This window comes from Protopterus annectens, chromosome 13.part0 (genome assembly GCF_019279795.1).
Source record: "Protopterus annectens isolate FY-2018-M chromosome 13.part0, PAN1.0, whole genome shotgun sequence".
In the NCBI taxonomy this organism is placed as follows: domain Eukaryota; kingdom Metazoa; phylum Chordata; order Ceratodontiformes; family Protopteridae; genus Protopterus; species Protopterus annectens.
In genome coordinates, this window is record NC_056747.1 from 977677673 (window position 1) to 977692719 (window position 15047).

Below are 15047 nucleotides of genomic sequence, written 5' to 3' on the forward strand. Positions count from 1 at the left end.
TTATATCACATGAGATCACCCATTACTGACAGTTCAAAAAATAGATGCAAGAAAACCAGATATAGTAGTCCATGAAAAGAAGACAAAAGTAGCACTGATCATTGAAATTGTTATACCCAGTGACAACAATGTCTTACATATAGAGAGACACAAAAGTCATAAAATACCAGGATTTGCAGGCAGAAATGAGGGCAATGTGGAAGAAGGATACCCAGACAGTTCCAATAGGAGTAGGAACAACAGGTCTTACCAAAAAGAATTTACAATCATACAGATAGGTACTGGTCACATTGCAGGTGCTGCGAAGAGCACTTCTGGCTAATATCAAAGATTAACACAATACTAATTTCATGAACTTTAATCATACTTTGACTTAGGAATGGGATTGATTCCCATCATGGTATTAAAAACCCAAAAGACTTGGAGAAATTAAAGACCAAGAGACTAAAAGTACAATGAAGCATACTAGAGATGTCTATGCATGTAAAGAGAATTAAAAGAGGCCAGAAATAGGGCACCTTTTGCAGAATGTGGGTAATTTGAGGAGAGGGTACCATCAAGTCAACATTAATATAAAGCTGCATTTTTCATATAAAGAGAGGGTGGGTACACAGGACAGTTTTTCTGTAGAGGAGATTTATGGATTCATAGGTACATAGTTTTATAGATTTAATACCAGGCTGTTGATCAGATGGATCAGTTGTAGTTTGCCAGCCTAATGCTATTCCTACAACTTGGGAGTCAAAAATGGTGAGGTAAACTCAAGATGCATCAGGGAGGGAGAAGTTGGTTCTTTTTGGAATGGAAATGGAAAGTGCTGGTTAAGGATGATCTACAGTTTGACAGGCTGAAAATGTATGTGGGAAAGAGTTTTATTTTTCTGTGTAACTTGGGATTAAATGTGTTTTTCTCTGTTGGTGATTTGTGCTGCGCAGTATTTTTGCTGATATAGCAGTTTGTTTTTGTTTGTCTTTTAGGCTTTTCCAGGGTTAGGGGTTGCCACAGCTGAACTCTGGTCCGCTAATGATTGGCAGTAGATTTTTTTATGGTGCCGAGTTGCCAGCCTGATGCCCAGCCTTCAGCGAAGGCATGCCCATTCACGCATGTCTTTCGGAGGCCACTCGACCACGGGGAGGACAAACAGACTCCACACAGAAGGCACTCCAGCCGAGAATCGAACAGGAGAACCTCTTGCTGTGACAGCCAGAAAGTGAGGCCTCAGCTGGTGGGAATGATTTAATGAGGATATAAGGTAGTGTAGTTATCTATGCAATGAATATGTTTTGTAAAATCATTGAAAATATTAGAATAGTTAAGGCAAAGATGAGTATGCAGGGTCACATGAGTTGTAGTAAGTATTCTAACTCACAGTCAAAGAAGACTTGAAATGGTTAATGAAGAAGGGAGGTAGGAGGTGTCATAGCTGAGTGCTGTATATTAATTATAGCTGATGGAAGAAACTAATAAAAAACACTGACAGATGGGGATATATGTTAATAATGGATTTATATCACATTATCAAGTTTTTGGAAACTCAAAATTCATGTGGTCGAGACAATATGATTGAGTTTCTGAAAACACAAATGTAAAAACAAATAATCTATGTTTATGTGGGGGGGCAAGCCCCCCTGCACCCCCCCCCACTCTGCAAATTACATATGCTAACACCTAGATCACTATAGTGAGAAAAGGGTAAATTCCCCAATAAAGCATGTCTATGTAGATCATGGTACAGTGGGTATTGGGAAATTTGGGAAATGTATCCTTTCCCCCACTGTAATGCGATCTTGTAGTTGGTATATATATATATATATATATATATATATATATATATATATATATATATAATTTGCAGGGGGAGTGGGGGACACATCCCCCCCCCACATGGGAGGGTGCAGTAGACCAAAAGCATAGACTATTTTTTTACATTCAAGTTTTGAGTTTTCAGAAACTCAGTCATATAAATCCATTGATAACTGGTATTATGAGTATGCTAGGGAGTACATAAATTTAAGTGGCTGACCCTGGGTGCTATGGCCATTGGGGTTAGTGAAGGGAGTTCCTCCCTAGACTAGCTGACTCCCAGCTGGGTTGGAGAGTTGTGAGTATGGTGAACTCCTCTGCATACTCTGGAAAAGTCAGTCACATGCAGACATAGTAAATGTGAGCAAGGATGGAATAAGTAAAGAGAATGTGTGCAGGAAAGTGACGATGTGGCCAGCAGCAAGAAAGAAACCAGAGGCAAGCCTATGCAGTGACATGTTTTTATACAGATTCCCCTGAGTACATTCATAGGTTCATAGGTTCATAGATGTGTACTAGGATAATGGCCCTGGAGCCTTTACAAGCCTAGCCCATAGAAGTGCCCTGGCATTGTGCCGCACGACGTCATGGAACACAATCTTATCAATCCAAACAGCGCATACACCTATGCTTTTCTCCCTGTTTATAAATAGCCTTTCCTCTGCTCTTACTGCTTTTAAGCTTATTTGTTATACTGAAAAACATTTACTTAAAGAAGTCACCCATAGTACAAAATGGGGAACTGCTTAAGATACATTTTAATGTTCTCTTTTTTTGGTTTGAGAAGCGTAAACTAATTGCCATATCTTCCAAAGCAATGATTTTTCACTCTTCAAATAGGCTATATGGCTATCCATATGTAGATATTCATGACTCGTGTAGTATTCCCTTTGTTCATAGTAACTCATGGAAGTGCCTTTGCATCTACCTCGATTCTACTCTCTCATCCGTAGACTATGTAAGGGTGGGGAGAAGGTGGGGTGGCTGCCGCAGGCACAAGATGTAATCAGCAGCTTTGAAGAGGTGCCAGGTGGTCCTTACCTGGTGTGACTTTATGCAGCTGTGAGTGTATAATTGCAGCTGCTTCTATGACAACAGCTGGCCAATATTTACATAATATGTCTTTGTTACACACTAGTTACTTTACTAATATGTAGCAAAGACATGTTAGGTAGATATATAATAACACTTAATTGCTGTTTTTACATATATAGACATAATAGGTTTTTGCTGCTGTTCATACACCAGATGTGCGTGTTACCATCTAAACAGCAGGGTGTGGCTTGTTATAGCTGAAATCATTTTACCTGTGCTTTTTCACTTAAGTTGAAGACTTCTTTTTAGTTCTTCAATTTCAATTCAAGCTAAAACCTTTTTTTTTCTTTTATCCTTAACTGTGGTTGATCTTTTTGCTCTTCTACTTCAGATGAAAACTTTTTTTGGTCTTGGGGTCTGACAACTGAGAGCATTGTCCTGTGTGCCAAACGACCTAGCTATGGTTCTGTCCCTGTTCACATAAATATAGCGCTTAAACAACTTATCCTGGTCTTTAAACTAGCAAAATCATTTATCTAGGAGTCCATCAGGTATAATTTTTAAAACATATGAATGACTCAACTGGAATACACACTTCTTGCCCTTTGCACTTCACAAGCTATATCTTCTACAGACTGTTCAAAATCAAATCTATTGCTTCATTAACCTTATAGATTCATGTTCACATTACTGTCACCACTTTCTTCCACTAATACACTTATTGTAACATAAAGGGCCACTTTCTTGTTTTCCAATGACTTGTTTAAGTTACTAAATACTTATTTCTGCTCTCTTTCTGTGCAAATACATTAATCATATCCATGATGCATTTTTACCTAGATTACAATAATAAGGCATTATTACCTTATAAAGGTAAGCTATCATGTTAAACATTAGAGAAACTGCTTTCTCTGAACTTGCCCATCTTTCTGGAACTCCATGTTTACTGACATTGGAGATCTCCTCAGTCTATTACTTTTCATGTAAGCTCCACTCAAATACTCTGGATATTAAGGAGCATAAGACCTCCATATGTAATCTAATATAACCACCACTCTCTTTTTCATCCTTGCTATCTTGCTCTGAGGATGTATGTCTGAGTGATTTGCATGTTTATGATATATTTCACTATTTTTCTGTAAGTTTCTGTTTGTCCAGTCATTTCTCATGCTTTTCTCTTTGTTTTACATATGCCAGCTACTGTATATTACCTGAAAATACATTTGTACTATTAAACTGACTCTTTATTTATTGTAATTTAAAACCTTGCTATAAATTCAGTATGTTACACAGTAATACATTTTCACTGTATCACTTAAAATGAATGCTTCTTTCTTATTCAAATTTTGCTGTAAATAATGTTACTGTTGGCTCTAGTCCTAGTCACAGCTGAAGAGGGTTTTTGGACACGCTGACTCACCTGCTAGCAAATGAATGAATGAAAAAATGAGTGCATGAATGGCTAAACGAATGGACAAACAGACCAATAATTAACTAATTAAATAAAATTAGCCACTCCTATACAATCACACACACAAACACACACACACACACACACACACACACACACACACACACACACACACACACACACACACACACACACACACACACACACACACACAAGCATATGCCAACAAGTCCCCTTCAAAACATCTAAAACCCATAACATCTAATTTCATAACACTGAGACCAGAACATTTAAAGCCCAAAACATCTAAAACCCATAACATCGAATTTCATAACATCTAACAGTACAAATCACATGAAAATAACATCCCCTCCACATATAACGACATATAATGGCATCAAACTACCAAACACACTTTTTACTATGTTTCTGCAGGGGGGCTTGATACAGTGGGGTTAGGAAATTAACTTTTTCCCACTGTAGTGCGATCTTGGAGTTGGTATATTTAATTTACGGGGGGGAGCCCCCCATATGGGAGTGCAGGGGGGCTTGCCTCCCTGCAGAAACGTAGTAAAAAGCGTGTTTGGTAGTTTGGTGTCATTATATGCAGAGGGGATGTTATTTTCTTGTGATTTGTAGTGTTAGATGTTATGAAATCTGATGTTATGGATTTTAGATGTTCTGGTCTCAATGTTATGAAATTAGATGTTATGGGTTTTAGATGTTTCAAAGTAGACCATGTCAACATATATAAACACTGTCCCTTACATAAGCTAGCATTATTAAATTATTACATTTGGAGTCACAAAGACAGTCTTAAGAACCACATCCTACTTCACATGCAGATTTAGATCACTTTGCAGTTTAGCATTCACTACTTTGTTGTGGATTTTTTTCTTAGTGGACTGCATACTAGTATTTGTATAGTGTAAGAAACACACAAGTTAATCTTGCAGTTTGAAGATTAAAAATGGAAATAGCTTTCAAACATATTTGCTGGATGCAATTTAACTAGTCAAATATTGTGGCAATCCTGGGCAAGACAGGATGGACCTTGCCCCAGTTTTTAATATTTATTGGTTAATTCCTTTCATGATCATCAGTATCCACTAATTTCTCTTTAGTAAGGGTACATTTGGATGATGCCCACTTTTCAGTCCTTACCCACCGTGGGTTGGCTTTATTATGCCCTGGTTGTACAAACCATTTTTTTGGATTTACCCCTTGTAAGCAGCTGGAATGTGACCACATATCTTGGTATCTTGCTTTACGCTGGAAGCTTTCTGGACTGAGGCACACAAGGCTTGTAATTGAGTCTGGGGCTAATTGGTTATACTGGACACCTCTATGAAATTGTTTGGGGAGTTGTTTTCCAACTGTGTTACCTATTTGCAGCCCAACTGTTTTGAATAATCATCACAGTGGCTCAGAAACTTATCATTAGAGTATGGAAAAATACTACCCCATTCAAGATTTTCAAAAGGCAAATGGGCCTGTTATTATCAAAGAAATCACTGTGCTGGTGAGGTAGAAGCCCTTTTCTAGAACTGCAGTACCCTTGCTGTGACTAACATTGCATGTTGAATTTCATGATGCTCATGAATAACTATTTCTTGAGGGTCATTTACTATATTTACTATTTTTGTTAGGATCAGGCATTATTGTTTAACTTTTGAGCCTGTTAATCTACCTCTTACTTGTGGTTTTGGGTATTTTGAAGATGAACAAACCTAGCAGGACTTCTAGTCTCTTCTTTGTACCACTGATATCCCTCCTTAGCTCTTGTATTGTCTTGCTTATCTTTATGTAAATACAATTCTATTAAAAATGGTTTACAAGATACAGCATATCTGAATGTCTCTCAATGATAGGGATTTGAATTTTCAAGATTCATGGTAAGGAAATGAATCACTGTTTTTAATATAAGCAGAACAGAAACAGACAAAAAATCACACACACACACACACACACACACACACACACACACACACACACACACACACACACACACACACACACACACACACACACACACACACACACACATATATTTATGGGTCTACTTTATTTGCCCTAACTTCTAATTGCCTGACACCCATTTGCCTCAGACGAAATGATTGAAATTTCATTTGACTGACACTTCATTTGACTGACAAGTATTATTGGCAAGAAAATGGAATATGCCCCCTTCCCCACTGTAGTGCAACCTTGGAGTTAGAATATATAGTTGGGGAGGTGTGGGGGGCACAGCCCCCCACAATGAAGGGTGTGGGGGCGAAACCCCCCCACTTACTTTCGTTTTACTAAGCAATATTAAAGCAAAACCAAACAATATAATATGAAATTAAGTGGGGGGCTTCACCCCCCCACACCCCCATTGTGGGGGCTGTGCCCCCCAACTATATATTCTAACTCCAGGGTCTCACTACAGTGGGGAAGGGGGCATATTCCATTTACTTGCCAATAATACTTGTCAGTCAAATGAAGTGTCAGTCAAATGAAGTGTCAGTCAAATAAAATTTCAGTCAAATGGGGTCAGGTAAATGGGTGTCAGGCAACTGGAAGTTAGGGCAAATGAAGTAGACCCATATATATATATATGTATATATATCCTAACACTTTTCTCATGTTAACACAAAAATCACATAGAACATAAGTTCTTCTAATGTTGCCTTTTGCCCCAAAGCTAGATTATATTTTTGATATTTAACAGTCATGAAAACAGTCTTCTTTGTTTGTTCAAACTATTAGGCAAAGCATTTGAATGCACAAGTCTGAAACTCAATCATTTTGCACACACAAAAAAAAGTGTTTGTTAAACAACTTGAACACATTGCTTTTACATGAATTAATCTTATTAATTTCAACCAACAAAAAGATGCAACCAATCATTGTTATAATACTGTTTTGAGCATTTATTGTCGTGGTTCTATAGCATATTAAAGTGGCCTGCCACTGTGCTATACCTTAACATTCGAACAAGAGCTGGGATCCCCCCACTCTGAAAGATGACCTGCAACCCTTGCTGATGGTGAGAGAAACTGTGGAAGATGCTACTGATGCACCGAGCGGTTTCCAGATCACTGTTGTTGTGCATAACATGGATGATGGCCTGGACAATCTGAGGTGACTGCATCAGGGCATAGCAAGCAGCATCTGACTTAGATAGCTGGTTAACAATTATAGCAGCTTTAGATGCCACAACCTACAACATCGGATAGAAAAAACCCTAATTAATAAAAGCTGAAACGGATGTCTTTTGTTTATTCTAGAAACAGCAATGTACTTACAGTTGATCGATTATTTAAATCAGCACTCAGAACAATACTCGAGAAGAAAACTTAATGTAAACTATAAATAGAACATCTGGAAAAAATAGCTTACCTTGCAAGATTTGGCAATTGTATATGTGTGACAATGTTATCATGAATAAATCATCTAAGAAAGCTTTTTCCGTATATGAATACATTGGCAATCATCAAAACAGATATTACTGAATGACAAAATATTAACTACATTTCTCCAAACACACAATGTCAAATGAACATTCAAAATATTCATTTTCTCTCTTTCTTTTTTGCTATGCCCAATGCTACTGTCACACATTCTCACAGTAAGTTAATGTTCAGTGATCTGAGATTCGGCAAAAACAGCCAGCCAGTTTTCAGGTCAACCAAAAAAACTTTGATTAAAAAAAAACTGAGTCTGTATATATATATATATATATATATATTATTCATTTCATATGATATTCTTACGTTTTGATATAATATTGCTTAGTAAAAGAAAAGTAAGTGGGGGGCTGCACCCCCCACACCCCCCGATGTGGGGGGCTCTGCCCCCCACACCCCCCTAACTATATATTCTAACTCCAGGGTCGCACTACAGTGGGGAAGGGGGCATATTCCATTTACTTTGTAATAATACTTGTCAGTGAAATGAAGTTTCAGTGAAATGAAGTTTCAGTGAAATGAATTTCAGTGAAATGGTGTCAGTGAAATGAAAGTCAGTGAATTGAAAGTTCAGTGAACTGAAGTGAACCTATATATATATATATATATATATATATATATATATATATAAATGAATACATACACACACACACACACACACACACACACACACACACACACACACACACACACACACACACACACACACACATATATATATATAGATCTATACATATGTGTGTGTGTGTGTGTGTGTGTGTGTGTGTGTGTGTGTGTGTGCATGCGCGCGTGTGTGTGTTTTAAAAAAGTCAAAATTGTATTGATTTTTTTTGTTTCAGTTGGTTCAGAGCCATAAGGGAGAGTTAAAGTTGGGTAAAAATAGATAGGGAGGGGTAGCTTCACAGTACTATATAATTATCTTTTCTCCTGGAATTTCTTAACTCATTCACTCTAATGGAGCTCTGAAAGTTTGCACTGTAATTTCCAATGGGTGGAGCCTACGCCTTTTGACAGAATCAAATTATGTCCTCATGTTTCAAATAAATGTTCATATCTCTGGAATCATAGGGGTAATAAAAAAGAATAAATGACAAACTTTTCAGCACAAACTATTTTTATAGTGGTAATATTCTTTATGTTCTAGGTTTTAAATCCAATTCTATAAGTAACAGTAAACAGAGCAACTATTACATTTGTAATATTTTGTAAACAACTTACAATATCTCAGCAACCACTGCATTTACACACATACTGTCAGCAGCATTTTATTCATCTAGCTGCGAGGTTTCATATGGGGCTAAGGAGTTCTCTGTATGTTACTTGGTTACTGAGGTATTTAGAAAAATGTGAAAATTATATCTCTATAAATTAATATCATAAAAACAACAGTTAATATCTATTTACCTGCACTAGACAGAGGTCAAATATTACTGCAGATGAGTTTGCCATTGTGTATGCTTTAAGGTGAAATCATTAAAACTTTGTACATTGCATTGTTTTGGAATTGCTGATGCAAATATGAACAAGCAATATTTGATGCCTGGTGGCATCAGTAGGAGTTAACTGCAGATGCACCTGGAGGCGTCACTCAGATGTAATGAGTTAACTGACTGTAAAGATGTCTTACTGATGTTCAGAGGTAATAATAAAATGCTGTTTTATCCTTCTGTGGCACAAGTTTATTTTCACATGCAGTGAAAGCTTTTTATCACCTGATGTTTTAATTCACTTTTCATTTTCATATCCACATTACTCTTGCATGTGCATGCACCCCCCACAGATGTGTGCGCATATGTGCATATAAATAACAAAGACAAACAAACAGATATGTGTGCACAAACAGTACTCAGATACAATTTTATGCAAGAAAGAGAAAAGAAACATTACTGAAACAATTACACCATCTTGACTTGGTGCTATATAAGGGGGAAGTATAATGTATTTTTATTGATAAAACCATTTAAAACCCATAGCTTTATATACATTTTTGATATGTGCATAATACAGCCAAAAATTCAGAAACCAAAAGCTGTTCCTATTAATGCTTAAACTGCTTTTACACATGCAGCCTCACAGGTCATGAAAGCAATAAAAAATACAAAAACACATTAAAAGGAGCTTGCAAAATGTCTTTTCTAAATGCATGCTAAGTACATATAAAAATAATAAGGGCATTGTCATGAAATAAACTGTATACTGAAATGTTCCAGGCCCAAATAATGTGCAGCTGCTGTTCTTGTCCAACAAAATGGCCTAGAAACACTTCACAAGTGCATTGTAACTGTCCCAGTCATAAGAAATACTCCAGAACACCATAGTGGTTATGAGCAGCTGGGAAAGAGTGCTTTTCATTAAAAAATAAAATGGATATTTATTTGGATTAAAAGAATTAGTATTATTTTGATGCAAGCAGCTGTGGTTATTTTATCTGATATTCTTGATGCAGTAGTTTCTCTCCTCTTAAGCTCTGGTCTTGTCCTGCTGTATAGTATAATGCTAACACCCTGGTTAAAATGGTCTTGTGATGCACATTAATTTGTACATTATTCACTATCACTGTGAGCTAAATAGTAGCAGTTTATTTCACTGCATTTGTTTGCCTCTGAATCATTTACTTGAAAGCTACAGGTATTGTTTTACAACTACAATTCCAGGTTAGTAATGACTTGAATGTTACAGGCAAACATACGCACTTCATTTCTTTCCCACATCTTGCCTTACTTGTGTGATGATTTCTGTGATGCAAAGTTAGATACAGACTGGTGAAACTGTTCCTGTGGTACCACAGCTTGTAAGCATGCATTAATTCAATCTCTGATATCTGCTTTATCATACTCATGTTCATGGGGGATTGACAGCCTGTCCCAGCAAGTTGAAGGCATAAGGTAGAGAACCAGTCCTAGATGTCAGCACTCCACATAATAGACACATTAATTCAACACACACACACACACACACACACACACACACACACACACACACACACACACACACACACACACACACACACACCTACACCCATGCACACATGTATCCACACATACACATGTACACACATACATGCACACACATGCACACAGACCATACAGAGATGCACACACAAACACTTTGGGGAAGGTTCACTTATGTCCATGCCTTTAGGGGAAATAGCACATAGTGAAAAACATTGTGGGTAAATTCAGAACTTGCAAAATTTGCAAACAGGTCACTCTGGTTGGGATATGGACAAGCACCCAAAGCTGTGAGACATTAATGTTAACCTCTATACTACTGTCTTGCCTACTTTCAAAAATTTTATACATAAATATATTCAGCTTTGACTTCCATGGAAAATATTTTTGCAGACATGAATTGTAAAAATTGTGTCATACAGATAATAATTTCTATACAATATCCGGATATGTTCAAGAATGTGTCTTTTTAAAACTGCATGACATAAATTAAGTGATTTTATAGTTACACACAAACAATAAGCAAAACACAAAATTCCATTTCAATACAAAATGACATATAAATGTTGCTGTGGTTTAAAGGTAAATGCCCTGACGTGGATAATCCATGACTTGGCCACCAACTGATGTTTTTACCTGAATTTGCCATTGATAAAACTGAAAAGGGTGAAAAATGGTACTAACCTGAGCACTCATCCTGGTAAGGGGAATCAGGCATTCTATCTGCTATAGAAAATTCATGTCAGAGGTGCTGTGGATTGTTTTTCTTAATTGTTACAGAATGCTTGTTGTTATATTATTTGTATCCAGATTTGAAATCTTTTAGGAAATGATTCAAACAATCTTATAACAATGGTGCAGTACTTTTAGGAAATGATTCAAACAACCTTATAACAATGGTGCAGTACTTTTAGGAAATGATTCAAACAATCTTATAACAATGGTGCAGTACTTTTAGGAAATGATTCAAACAATCTTATAACAATGGTGCAGTACTTTTAGGAAATGATTCAAACAATCTTATAACAATGGTGCAGTACTTTTAGGAAATGATTCAAACAATCTTATAACAATGGTGCAGTACTTTTAGGAAATGATTCAAACAATCTTATAACAATGGTGCAGTACTTTTAGGAAATGATTCAAACAATCTTATAACCATGGTGCAGTACTTTTAGGAAATGATTCAAACAATCTTATAACAATGGTGCAGTACTTTTAGGAAATGATTCAAACAATCTTATAACAATGGTGCAGTACTTTTAGGAAATGATTCAAACAATCTTATAACAATGGTGCAGTACTTTTTTGTCGAATGACTGGTAATTCAAAGTACTTCTCATGTGACATATTGCCTTAACTTTTTGACACAAGGGTTATATAAGGATCAGATTACTCTTGTCCAGGCATTATTACCACATTTCATTCAGTTTTATACAGGTGAAATGCCAAAGGTAGAGATATAACCATTAATTTCTACTGTTGCATAAACACTTACCTGGAAATTTAACACCATGATGTGTGTCGCCATACATCATAAACAAAATGTATGTTTATTACCTCATCTTATGCCTTTTACAAGATTGTAGGTTAAATTATTCATGATTAAAGTATGACACTTTGGACACTTTTGTAGTGTTCCCACAGAATATAACTAGAGAGGTATAGCAATAAATATAACAATGCTTTTAACAGTTATGTCATGCATTGTTTTATTTTTAATTTTTATACTATACTATCTTTTTGTTGTGCATTCAGTTTGTGAGCTATTCAGAGCACAGCCTTGGGATGTTTTAGTTTTTGATAAAAGATTTTTTTATCATCCTTTTCTATAGTTATTATTTTGTCCTATTTATTTGTGCAATGCATGTTTATGGCAATAAATCTGAGATGGGATTAACAAATACGTTTCCTTTATTACTTACAAATGATTTAGAACAATAAGTGAGTATTCCTAAATCACAGACAAGTCTACAATTATCTAAAGAAAACAGAATAAGAGAATTATGTTTGGAAAGGTACGGTGTAATGGTAAGTTGTTTGCTTTCCTGAAACTCTATTTCCAGCAGCAATTACATGGTGATGCTTGATCTCAGTCACCTATCAAAACTAGATAAAACTACTAATATTGGAACAGAATACTTACAAAAGCTTGATAAGCTTGAAGGAGCATATAGATCTTCAAATGATACATAGAGGACTAAGGGCATTTAAAGCATCATTTTCACCTTTTGATGAGACTTATGATTTTAAAATGGAGAGCAGAGGTGGATCCAAGCCTGTCACATGTATGCCATTGAATGAAAAAATACAAATATATTGTGACAATAAAAAAATAGGCATACTTGCTAGTGAAATCAAAATGGTGCACAGTTGGTTCAAACAATGGCTTGACTCTATGGATAATGATGTCAGTCAAAAGCTCCATAGATGTGAACAACTGTTATCATGTAAATGGAATAAATAGAAAAGGGAGTTAAGTGTTTGCAAACAAAATACTGAATTTCTCTCCCACAAAAAATGTTACAAATGATATAAAAAGGAAACCAGGAAGTGATGCTTCAGCTACATTTGACAAGTGTCAGAACTCCAGCAAGAAGATAAACAGCTCAGTTTTGGTGTCTTCTCCAACAATGCAAAATAATGTACCCTGTAAGAATTTTTAGACACATAGCTGGAATCATGGGTGGAAAATAGCAACAATATGAGTTTTAGGGCCCAAACATGAACAAGGCAAAGCCACAAAATTTACATTTTTATATACAAACTCACAGTGTCCCTTGTCCTACTGAACTTTCAAACCCTTAGCAAAGAAGTAAATAATGCAAGTTACTTTGATAAATTGGTTGATAACAGTAGGGTGCACTGAAAAGTTGCTAATTAATTGTTTCTAGAATTGATTACACTGGCACTAAAACCTTTCAAACAGGGAACATGTTAATATATGAATTATTAGATTCACAATTGTGAGCTTTTTGAAACTCATACTAACTTACCCTAATAACACAATGTTTAAAATGATACGAAAATCTGTTTACAGTGGTATTAGTTTCAATGAAACATCTACATCCCATTGGATGATTTTCCCAATTCAGACACCTAGAATAGATCAGATTGTGCATCAGATATTTGAAAGTTTTATGCTTATGCACATTAGGTTCCTACTAGCGGAATAAAAATATTTTATTCCTAATTTTAATAAAGAGTGAGAAAATGATTTTTACAAAATTTTTGAATTAGATTGGTTTAATATTTCTAAACAAAAATACTTGAATAGATAAAACGTGTGGTATAATTTGACCAGTTTGAGTGGCAGCAGCCTAACTAAAGAAACCTCTACAGCAATATATCAAACCATGTACGGACCACCTTTCTGCTATCAGCATTTATGCAGTTTCTAGTAATGAGAGAACTTTCAGGTTAAGAAGAAGTTTCATTGGGTATTACATAAGGGCTACACCTTAATTTTCTGACTTAGCTGGTTTACTGGGTTTTTTACAATAAGAATCCTTTCTCTCTCCTATTTATTGTCTAGTGAAGCTTCACAAGAATATAATGGGCTCAGAAAGCCATTCTATAATTAGTGGACATAATGGTTATTTAGAGATTTGGGTCCATTGTCATGGTACTCTTATGAAGCAGGTAGTCATATTAGATTCTTATATTAAGTGTATTACTGCTTTACTTTGAAAGTTAGATACTTTTCTTTGGTACGAACAATACTTTTAGGTTATCATTAGTGTAAAATCACATTTTGCTTGTATTAAGCATTATACTAGACAAGAAGCTATTGCTTAATGTCATAAGTACAATCCTATTACAAATTTTGCAGAAGCTGTTTAGTTTTGCTCAATACATATATATTTTTTATTTTGATAGCATTATTTATTGTGAATTGAAAGGTACTGTCATGGAGTAAGCAGTACCTGGACTTATTTAATTCTCTTTGTGGACTTTTATGAGTTATAGCACATTGATAATAAATATTTTTCTAGTCAAGTGATGATTTTGTGCTAATTTGTAACTGATGTTCAGCAGTTTGTTTTACTTATTTATTCATTTATTTATTTTGAAAACTAGAGGACAGTCATTTCAGTTTTGAATTTAATTAGCAGCTGTTATGACGCAATACATTTTCTGGATGGAACATGAATTCAAGCCTCTACTAGAGTTAGGAACAAGCATGGAATTTGTGGTAACACGTATCTGCGTGATTTTGTTGCCATCTGCCAGCACTATTCTCTTTTCTCCAATATGGAAATTTCTTATGTGACAGTTGCACTTGCTTGCAGAAGATGGTCAGATTTTCTTGAGGCTGTACCATGCTTAATTCAATTATTTTATTACAGAAGTAATAGTATAGAAGACATTCAGAAAATCTATTGGAAAGCTCGT

The 15047-nt window shown here is 35.7% G+C and overlaps 1 protein-coding gene across 7 annotated transcripts in view; it reads right to left on the reverse strand.

The window, feature by feature from the left end:
* The window catches only part of LOC122787886 (junction plakoglobin-like), an 803785-nt gene that overhangs the window by 559574 nt on the left and 229164 nt on the right, over window positions 1–15047 (reverse strand). For all 7 annotated transcript variants that reach the window (XM_044054804.1, XM_044054805.1, XM_044054806.1 and 4 more), the window contains one exon: window positions 7216–7454. In XM_044054804.1, coding sequence (XP_043910739.1) covers window positions 7216–7454 — 239 coding nt within the window. The remainder of the gene's footprint in view (window positions 1–7215; window positions 7455–15047) is intronic.